At 38.9% G+C, this 10736-nt stretch overlaps 1 protein-coding gene across 2 annotated transcripts; it reads left to right on the top strand.

The window, feature by feature from the left end:
* The first annotated feature begins 52 nt into the window (after positions 1 to 52).
* Positions 53 to 10595, top strand: proser1 (proline and serine rich 1). 2 transcript variants are annotated; one of them, XM_060896657.1, is made up of 12 exons: positions 54 to 770; positions 906 to 971; positions 1703 to 1771; positions 1891 to 1985; positions 2100 to 2193; positions 2492 to 2602; positions 2698 to 2781; positions 2915 to 2993; positions 3581 to 3673; positions 4772 to 6095; positions 8315 to 8456; positions 8766 to 10595. In XM_060896657.1, the coding sequence occupies exons 1-12, from the start codon at positions 726 to 728 to the stop codon at positions 8910 to 8912; spliced, it is 2349 nt and encodes a 782-aa protein (XP_060752640.1). In that variant the 5' UTR covers positions 54 to 725; the 3' UTR covers positions 8913 to 10595. The 2 variants fall into 2 exon arrangements, with proteins under 2 accessions (XP_060752641.1, XP_060752640.1); XM_060896658.1 differs by lacking the exon at positions 3581 to 3673 and having other exon boundaries at positions 53 to 770.
* The last annotated feature ends 141 nt before the right edge of the window (positions 10596 to 10736 follow it).

The raw sequence follows: 10736 nt of genomic DNA, 5'->3' as shown, positions 1-10736 counted from the left end.
TGACACTGAACGGTATTTTTTTTATTCTTCAAAACAAGCTCTGCCGGAGGTAACACATCAATTCGCTTTTATTTTATTTTGTCTATCTATCTACATGTAAAACGCACTTTGTGTTCTGGATAATATATGACTTTTTAGAGAATGAACGGCTTGACGGTGTGCGCGTGTGCTGCGTGCAGCCAGAAAGGGGTCCTTAAGAGAAGAAGTCGTTAAACCTACTGAAAGCGAGGGGCTCGACAGCTAGCATAGCTAACAACAGACACGAAAGAAACAAACGCGTAAAGTGTGCTTCTCTGATCGTGCTGTTTTGTCCGGCAGCACAAATGCATCCGGTGATATCCCTACAGTTATAATCGTATAAGAGAAGTACAGTATAACATCAACATTTTGTTTTTATACGACCTGCAGTCATGTTGTTAAGCTAGCTAGTCAACCAACAAATCAATAACCAGCTAGCTGACAAGCCAGCTAGCAAAAATAAACGCTTGTTCAGCCAAAATGAATTTGCTGAGCTATTTAGATTAATATATTAGTCACAATGCATGCAGTTTATTCGTGTAATTCATGAATGACTGTTTTAGTAATCTGTCTGTTTTGATTACTTTTATCATTGCTGCTAAAATGAAATAGCACAACTTGGTTTATTTACATTTACTGAATATTAAATCATCAAACTCGAAGTTAAGTTTTAAATCGACCAGCTTGTGACAGAGAAGCTATTTAAGATGGATAAGAAATCTTTTGACATTGTTTTGGACGAAATAAGAAAGGTAAAAATCATCCTTTTATAATTTTCACTAATCTTTAAAAATGTGATTAAAACAAGTTATTTATTTATTTGATTTGTTTGTTTGTTTTTATTGTAAATAGAATGAGTTTTATAAAAACAAGCTGTTTCTTTTTAGTGTGTTTTGACAGACCAGCGGATTAAAGCAATCGAGCAGGTGCATGGATATTTCTCCAGTGAACAGGTACAGCTATTGATCTGCTCTGAATCACAGCTTTCTTCCTTTTCCTGTCCTGTAGGGTTTAGTGATTTCACTGCTAAAAATAAAAACGAATCACAATTAAATTACTAGGTAAAATAGGAATATTTGATGCCCGATGACGCCTGAGATAGGCACAGGCTCCCCGTGTCCCGAGGTACTGTAGTTCGGATAAGCGGTAGAAGATGAATGAATGAAATAGGAATATTTTATCATGGAGTTGGGGTAATGTCTGAAATGGAGCACCTGCTGCTGCAAGGCATAAGGATGTCTTTTTTCACATATTGTGGTTAAAATCTTAACTTATTTTTCTTAACAGTATTTTGTGGTAAATCTTAGACTTTGTCAGAACAAATGTTCATTGTCCTATTTGCAGGTCGACATGTCAGGGTTATTTTATCTCTGCATTACTAAGGTGAAATAAAAGTAAATGTTAACCACTAAGGTAATGTTATTGATTGCACATAAACACTTGATTATGGTTTCTGAGGGGAAATTATATATTGGATATTTTATAATGACTGCACATTATTGTGTAACATCATGAAGGCTTGAAAAACTGTCCCAAATACTTGTATTCAAGGATTTGCATCTTCACAATACAGAATTTAATAGTTTTAGCTGGTTATTTAAGGCAGATCAGGAAGAAATGCTAGTGTAATGTTTTTCCATATGATTTGTTGTGAAACTAGTGCTGATACCATCTCCATCTTTAGGTGATCGACATTCTGAAATACTTCTCTTGGGCAGAGCCACAGGTGAAGGCAGTGAAAGCGTTTCAACATGTGAGTTCAATAAAATTTAGTTTAGATGTTTATACATTGCAGGTATGATAAAAATTGTACAATGTAAAGCAGTGGGTTTTTTCTTAACAATACCTGAAATCTGTTTTTGTTATTTGCAGAAAATGGTGGCCATCCCTACAACCAAGGTTGCAAACATCTTGAACACTTTCACATTCTCGAAAGACAAGCTTATTGTGCTTGAGCTTATAGCTCTGTAAGTTATTTAACTTCATAACATACAGCATGTTATTTGTTTGTTGAATGTATTGCTTATCATCAACTGCAACTGTGCAATATGTTTTAAATAGCAGTACACTTTCCATGACAGGAATATATCTGACGCTCATAATTACTTACCAGTAGAGGAGCAGTTCCACACTCACCTGTCAGAGAAGAAACGTGCACGACGTATCCTTGAGCAGGTGAAATGTGCTTTTGCCAAAACATAATTGCGGAAATTTTACCTACCCCAATTTTTTTAATGAAATTTTAAGTATGCCAGCACTGCTGTGGGTTCTTTCATTTTGGCTGAAATGCTTCTGCCAGGTCTAAAGGCAGATCCAAACCAGATGAGAGAAAATATTTGTTCTTTCTTTAAACCTTTAGTAATATTTTGGTTTTAATTGTAATTATTTAAAAATAATGTTATAACTAGAGTGGATTAAAATTGTGAACCTACATTACACACTAAATGTGCGTGTTGTGTGAAATTGTGTTCAGGTGTGTAAGGTGGGATGTAAAGCTCCTGTGGCAATGGTTTCCTCCTGTGGGATGATCCCTGGGAATCCTTATCCTAAAGGCAAGCCCAGCCAGGTCACTGGAACCTTCCCTGTGAGTGCTGCTCTTTAGAAGTTTAGATGTCTTGAGCTTTAGGGGTTTAGGAGAACAAAACCCATGTTTATGCAACACTTTCTCTGCCTTTTCAGGGATTGCCTCCTAGAAAGGAAGGAGAGGAGGTGAGTACAGAAGGGAAAGGGATCGCAAGCCGCATCATTGGACCTAGCAAACCTGTAAGCATTTTCTCATAGACAATTCTCATTATTGTTTCTCATTATTTCTGATCTTTTTGTCATCACTGCAATATTTATTTTAATTGCCTAAAAGAAATGATAAAAAGTATTTGGTATTTTATTTTTTTAACAGTCTCCTTCGACCTACAATCCTCACAGGCCTATTCCTTACCCAATTCCTCCCTGCAGGCCGCATGCCACCATTGCACCAAGTAAGTTTTATTACATAGAAAAAGAAATGTCTTGCACATATAGACAACAAGCATAAGTACAGGAGAGAGACCTGACCCAGCATAGAGAGATAGGTGTACTTTATTGTTCCTAACTAAGTAATTGACAGAAAGCTGTATTCTAACTATAAGTATTCTAACCGATATGTCAGAGGCATACTAGAGAGAAACATGGTGAAAAGAAGTGAGTGCAAGATTGAGGAAGGAGAACTGTAAAATCTCACTTACTCGGTTGGTTAAGCAAATGTAATTGAAGTATATAGACAGTTCTGTTTCTCAAGAGGAATACAAGTACCCCATGGAACACTCTTTCCAAAGAGAGGGAACAGTCCCACTGTTTTAGAGACCTGAAGAAATGTGGCTTGAGAAACTACAGTTCTTCTGGTAGAAAGACAGACAGGACTCATCATAATTAACTGTGAAGGTGAGGTGAGCTGAGCTATCATTCGATATTAGAGGTCAGTATTAGAGCAAGTGTGTTAGCTGATGTACATATGTTAAACTTGGTGGCAGGATGATATCTTGGAGTAGTGTACCCAGAATCCAGTAGGTTGTGTTCCCCTGCTCAGGTGCGTACAACAACGCAGGCCTGATGTCAGTAGGAGGGGTCATTACAGCAAATGTGCCCCCTCCACCCTACACTGCCACTCCAAAATCAGCAGGTATGATAACTGCTGTTGCTACTGCAATCAATGCTGCTCAGTGACAATCTAACTCGTCCTCTGCTAACTGCGGCTGTGCTAACGGCACTTATCCTTTTCTATCATGCACTCAGCATGCTGCTTTCTTTGTCCTGAATGATTTCATCAGATTAATTTAAAAGTGAATATTTAATTGCTATATTTGAACTTTTATTAATAGTCTACCTACATGAACAGTGTTTGTGTTAACATCCATACGCTACACCAACAATGCACCTAGCATGATCTGATATAATTTTGCCTTTGCGATATTTTACATGGCAGATTGAACTTCAGCATCCACAGTACACTGTGGTGTGGTGGTTTGTTGAAAATATTTTTTAAGATTTTTTTATTTTTGGAATCCAGTTGGTTTATCTATATGTAGTTTTATAATTTACCACAACTCATTGAACATGTGCAGCATTTTAAAATTTAAATGTTTTAAGTTGAACTTTTTTTGTGGGAGCACAATATGTGTTTATGCTTTGATAGAGTTTTGATCCTATCTCCACTGCTAAAACAGGTTATATATATTTTAATAGAAAATAAAGGCAACATAAATCAAAGTAACACTAATCAGATAATTAGATTAATTAGAACTCATTATAGCTAGTATTGCATGTGTAATGTGGGCAGAGTTTACATTGAAGGTTTTGAATGGATTAGTAATATAATGGAGAAAAAAACGTATAAACCGTCACATTTTGTAAGTGCTTGCATTTAATTGACATACAAAGGTGTTATGCCTCACTGAATTGATTGTCATAAGGCGGCACTGTAGCACCCAAAACGTTGAACTTTAGCTTGAGACATGTACTGATGTTGTGGCTTGATTTTCTGTCACATGCTAAATAGGTTTTCTTTGCTATTAACATTCATTCCTTTTTCAGCCTCTATGTTTTTTTTTAGCCCTTTAATGCTTTAGGTGGTGGCTTTAAAATGAGAGATACTGTGCTCAACTGTAAAAGCATTTATTTACAAGCTTTGCATGTTGTGCTATGCCAGTAGATTTCACCCAATAGAGCTTTAGTTTCATAATTTGTTTTTCTAGTAATGATATCCTCATTTTTATTCCAGCTTATGCTCGACCTGCCAGTCAGAATCCTTCTTCCGCTGTCTTCGCCACCTCAACTGTCTCCCCTACCAGTTCAGCTCCTCCTACTCCTGTCAACTCTCAGTCTCAACCCACCACTCCAGTGACCCCTGTTTTTCCTGGTGTGGTCTCTTCTCAGAGTCCTGTTACCCCATCTCCTGGCCCTGCCCCATCTTCATCAGTTATTAAAAGCCCTCCTTTGCATGCTGGCTCTCCTCAGGTTACACCAAACCCCAGTGGTCATAGCACCCCTACATCCACTGGTCTTCCATCTTCTGGCAGAAACACACCCTCAGTTATCAGATCTCACACCCCATCTGGCACTCCTGGCATACCTCCTCCACCCTACGGAACGTCCCGGGCAGGAACACCGTCAGGCATTCCCACTTCCAAGGGGGTAGCAGATCCTTCACTGAGTATAGCACTTTCATCCTCCAAGGGCTTTCTGCCTTCTGCTGAGCTCCAGTTAAATTCTGCTAATTCAAAATGCTCTAACAATTCAGTCATTCGCAGTTACACACCCTCAGGCATGCCACATGGACGCTCCACTCCTATGCAGGTAATGGGTACGTTATCCTCAGGTACCCCAGTGACCCCCTGTACACCCAGTCCCAAGCCATCTCAGACTGGCACAGTTAATCCTGCCTTGTATAGTGACCAGCTCTCAAACTCAGTGGTCCAGCATAGTGGAGGCAGTGGCAGTAACAGCCCTGTCCCCTCTGCCTTCAAAGGGCCATCATCCAGGTCAGGCACACCCTCGCTCAGCTCATTAGTAATGCCAAACTCTGCTGCCCGATCATTGGGTTTGAGCCACAGTGCAGCCTCTCCTCTGGGCACCCTAGGTTCCCAGGCTGGAGGCAGTCCTGCCACACCATTCCAATGCATCTCTCCTTTTCCTACACTGTCCACAGCATCACCTCTATCTGGAGTTCAGTCCTCCATGCACTCTTCCATTTCTTCCGCTCCGCCAACACCTTCCATTGCTTACTGTGACCCCACTGGGGCTTCTTCTCCTTCACCCTTTGGCCTTGGACTCAGCACAACTCCCTCTATGATCCCAGGCTTGGCCCCAGGGCAGAGCCCAGCTTTCCCTGGGTTTGGGGGTTCAGGTCATCCAGCAGCAGGCAGCCCTGTGCTTTCCTCTTTTATGGGGCTTCCAGGTGCCTCTTCCTCAGTGGCCACAGTGGCTCCTCTACAAGCAGCTGCAGTGGCGGCAGCAGCAGGTGTTCCATCCACTTCGCCCGTGCTTCCTGGATTTGCTTCTGCATTTAGCTCCAACTTCAACCCAACATTGGTGGGCCAGGCAGGGTAAGTGTGTGCAAGTTTTTAAACATCAACACTATTTATCAAAAGTTTCAACTGATTTTGGAGCAGTCTTAGACCAATCTATATCTTAAATAATATAAAATAAAAAAATAAGTAAAAATGAAATTAGCAAATCTGTGAAAGTCAAGTTTTTTGAAAGGACAATAGCTAAAGGCTATTAAATGACACAAAGGCGATTATGGTTGACGTGAAAATTAGGACACCCCATGAAAGCCTGTGCTTTTTTTAAACAGTTAAACATATGGGCATTTAATCTTCATTTTAACAATATTGGAAGATTCAAATAATATAACTAAACAAATAAAACCAAAAAAAAGTATTTTTTTAAATGATCTACAAAATGTAAATAAATAAAAAAATTGTCAGGAAAAAGTAAGTACATTTATTTGTACTTAAATTGGATAAGATTACCTACAGGTGCATCATATCAGGTGCAACTTTTGGACATTGTTATAGAGCATTTTGAAAAAGGTTTGCCTTATTTAAATTTTAGATATTTAGTTTGGTTTGCTCTTAATTGTTGATGTGAGCGCTATAACCATGGTGAGATCCAAAGTGCTTTCTGAATCCTTTAGAAAGAAGATTGTTAATGCTCATGAGTCTGGTAAGGGATATGAAAAGATCTTAAAAGAATATTAATCAGCTATTCCACTGTCTGAGAATCATTTACAAGTGGAGAACATTTAAAACAGCTACCAATATGGCCAGGTCAGGTTGTCCAAACAAATTCGCCCAAAGAGCAGACTACAAGATGCTTAAAGTCTTTAAAAACCCTAAAATATTATCACAGGACACACAGTAAGCTCTTGCTACAGTTGATGTCAAGGGATACAAGGGATGCTTTGCTGCAGAAAGACCTGGCCAGCTCATCATCACAGAATCCACTATATAGTCTACATTGTATCAGAAGATGCTTGAGGAACAAGTCAAGTCAAGTCAAGTCAAGAAGCTTTTATTGTCATTTCAACCATATATAGCTGTTGCAGTACATAGTGAAATGAGACAACGTTTCTCCAGGATCAAGGTGCTACATAGAAACAAAGACAGGGCTAAAGACTTGTAAGTAGTCTTAGCCACATAAAGTGCAACTGTGCAACCTGGTGCAAACAGTGCAGGACAAGACAAACAAGACAGACAAGACAGTGCAGGACAAAAGACAGTGCAGGACTAAAGACAGTGCAGGACCAGACAGTGCAGGACAAGACAGTGCAGGACAATGACAGTGCAGACACAAGTTACAAGACAATACAAAAAGTACAAAAAATGCAGTACACAAAAGACAATAAATAGGAACATGAGAGCATCTGTCAAATAATTTAAGCTGAAGTGGAATTGGACCTTGACATGACAATGACCTAAAACATACCAATAAATCCACCAAGAAATCGCTGAAAAGTAAAAAAATGGAGAATTCTGGAATGGCCAAGTCAAAGCCCGGATCTAAATCCTGTTGAGATCCTGTGTGGTGATTTAAAACTGACCTATACATGTAAAACACCTCAAATATCACACAGCTGAAAGAATTCTGCATTAAGGAGTGGGGGGAACTTTTTTCCAGTTGATGTCAGAAACTTGTAGATGGCTACAAGAAACCTCTCATTCGGGTTATTTATGCCAAAGGGGAAAACACTAGCTATTAGGATGCAGGGTGCCTTAACTTTTTCCTCAGTTGAAATGCATATTTTTGTTGATTTATTTTGTTTAATTGAAACAATTTTGTTTTTTATTGTGATTTAATTTTGTTTAAAAGTGTTTTTTGTTGTCTACATGCAATTACATCACTTTCATCTACAGGTGAAAATTAAAACAAGATTAGAAATTGCCATGTTGATATTTCTTAATAAAGAACTAAAAATGTAATGGAGTGTCCTCATTTTTCACAAGACTATATATGCAAACCCTTTAACACTAAGTATGACATGGAGTGTTGATGGAGTAGAGAAATTAGTTAAAAAACTAAAATTGTAAATGATGGATAGTCTTCCCTAATTACTGCATGACATAAGAGACATTTCTGATATGAGGAGAGAGCAGCTCCAAAGAGCAGCTCCAAGCCTTCAAGTTTTTGTATTGGGCTTATGGGTCAAAAAACAATTATTAAATGACCCCTTTACCTAGTTTAACATTCTGCATAGGATTGGTTGCATTAAAAACATGTATTTATCTCAAATTTGTAAGCCTTTGTTTTGATGTCTCTTCAGTGGTGGTCTTCAGGCCCCAGGAGGGGCTGCATTTCCTGGATTGCTGTCTTTTCCTGCAGGAGTTCCTGGTTTTACCTCCAGTGCTGCTCCTGCAGCTCTCTCAGGCCTCCACAACCCAGCAGTGCAGTCGGCTTTGCTGCAGGTACCAACAACCTATAGGACACACTTCATTAATGTACAGTGTGCTCCACTTGACTCTGGATATTCTGACTAATAATAATTTTAATATGTAAAAATCCTAATTCGGGGGGGCACGGTGGCTTAGTGGTTAGCATGTTCGCCTCACACCTCCAGGGTCGGGGTTCGCCTGAGATAGGCACAGGCTCCCCGTGACCCGAGGTAGTTCGGATAAGCGGTAGAAGATGAATGAATGAATGAATGAAAAAATCCTAATTCTATTGTGTGTAATACTGTATACTGGTCTTATTCTAATCTGTGTTTTGATGTTTAGGCTCATTCTGCATCTGCACTGGAAAGCTTTTCTCCACAACCTAATGGCTTCAGCAGCTATCCTGCAGGGTCTCCATTTCCCCCTCCAGCTGCGGGAACCCCCTTTCCCCTTCAACCCGGTCTTCACCCACAGCTTGGCTGGCAATAATCAGTTGCAGGATGCCCCATGATATTAAACATCCACAGTGATATTGTGGACACCTCAAAATACAATCATTATCCTTGGCCATTATCTCTTTTGGGGAAAGTTGTCTAGCATTATGTTTAAAAGCAGCATTGCATGCAATAACCACTGTAACAGTTCAACTTAAAATTATTATGCTAGTATAAAAAGCTGATAATGGAAAAATAGAGTTTTGTGATTAACACAATACCAGGTAAAAAGTGGTAGTCAGTTTGAAGTCCAAGTAAAAGAATAAATAAAACTTATGGTTGCCCTCAATGGAACACTCCAACCTGAAAACATTAAAAATGTTCTGGAGTGCATTTCTGACAGCTGATAAGACAGTTGTGCAGTTATTGCAGATCTTATATGATCCACAAGACAAGCATGATAGCTTGATGGTGGTATTAGCATGGAAGTTGAACTTTTGGGGAACTGACCTATTATGTGTAGCTGAGTAGGAATTTTTCCTTTAACAGAAACACAATGTATTAAACGGATGAAAAAAAAAAGGCATTTTTCATGATATGAAAACTATTGTTACAAGCTCTGAGAAAAGGAAGCAGTCAGAGTATGAGTACCTCATTGAGCTGAGTGTGTGAGGGGGTGAAAGGGTGCATGAAATATGGAGTGAGACACTGAGCATTCTCAGAATTAATGTGGTCTTTAGTGAGTCACTTAGTGTGTAGAGGCTGGTTTAAAAATCAGCAATGCTCAGAAATACCAGAGATTGAGCGGGAGTAAACAAATTGAAGATTTATTTGTTGACCTCTTTGATATGTGTATTCCTGTTGAAGTCTGAGAGCTTATCTGAGCAATGATATAATGATTTGAAGAGATATCAGAAGTTTTGGAATGTATGGAATTAATACTACAGTATTCATTCATTCATCTTCTACCGCTTATCCGAACTACCTCGGGTCACGGGGAGCCTCAGGCGTCATCGGGCATCAAGGCAGGATACACCCTGGACGGAGTGCCAACCCATTGCAGGGCACACACACACACTCATTCACTCACACACCCGGAGGAAACCCCCGAGGCACGGGGAGAACATGCAAACTCCACACACACAAGGTGGAGGCGGGAATCAAACCCCGACCCTGGAGGTGTGAGGCGAACGTGCTAACCACTAAGCCACCGTGCCCCCTTACTACAGTATTGTGTGGTGTTAATTATTTTTATTATTTTTTTTAAATATATATTTAGCAGTAGGACCTTTCCTTCGTTTAACATAATGTTTTTAAACCACCAAACCATGAAAAAATTATGGATGCACAGCATAAGTACTGTGAAGAGGACTATCTTGATATTTTCCTCATTCTTCCCTAAAACTGCGCAAGTTAGAATTTCTACCATGAATTTCTTCTGTTGGTAATATACTGTATGTGTAAATACCCGTGACAAATGAAAGCAGCTGGTAAATGTGTATGATTTGTGTGTTGGACTGATTTTTTTTTTTTTATTATTTTTATTTTATTTTTTTTATGATTTTTTTTTACTTACTGGTGTCTGTATAAAAGGAATATGGGTAAATAAGATTTCTTGAACTAGTCATGGATTTACACATGTTTTTAGATGAAGTTGATGACTATCAATTACTGTACTAGACAAAACAGTAGGTGTAGGCTGCTTTATTTCTCATGAAATAAATAATTTTTTTCTACATGCCTTCTTTTCAGTAAAAAACTGTTTAGTTATACAGTTTTAGCACTGCACAATGTAACAAACACAAATTATCCACTAAATATATATTATTGGTATTTAATTAAACCACACTGAGGACATGTGGTCTTGTGAATCAGCTCT

The sequence above is a fragment of the Tachysurus vachellii genome, chromosome 20 (assembly GCF_030014155.1).
Source record: "Tachysurus vachellii isolate PV-2020 chromosome 20, HZAU_Pvac_v1, whole genome shotgun sequence".
Classification (NCBI taxonomy): domain Eukaryota; kingdom Metazoa; phylum Chordata; class Actinopteri; order Siluriformes; family Bagridae; genus Tachysurus; species Tachysurus vachellii.
The sequence above is the reverse complement of the archived record's forward strand: the minus strand, read 5'-3'. Positions and strand labels throughout refer to the sequence as shown.

Bases quoted from the DNA above. Each gene is read 5' to 3' on its own strand.
- proser1 (XM_060896657.1), top strand. From the start codon at position 726: ATGGATAAGAAATCTTTTGACATTGTTTTGGACGAAATAAGAAAG. The intron at 2,603-2,697 runs GTGAGTGCTGCT...CTGCCTTTTCAG, and splicing joins AGGTCACTGGAACCTTCCCT to GGATTGCCTCCTAGAAAGGA. The intron at 2,994-3,580 runs GTAAGTTTTATT...TCCCCTGCTCAG, and splicing joins GCATGCCACCATTGCACCAA to GTGCGTACAACAACGCAGGC.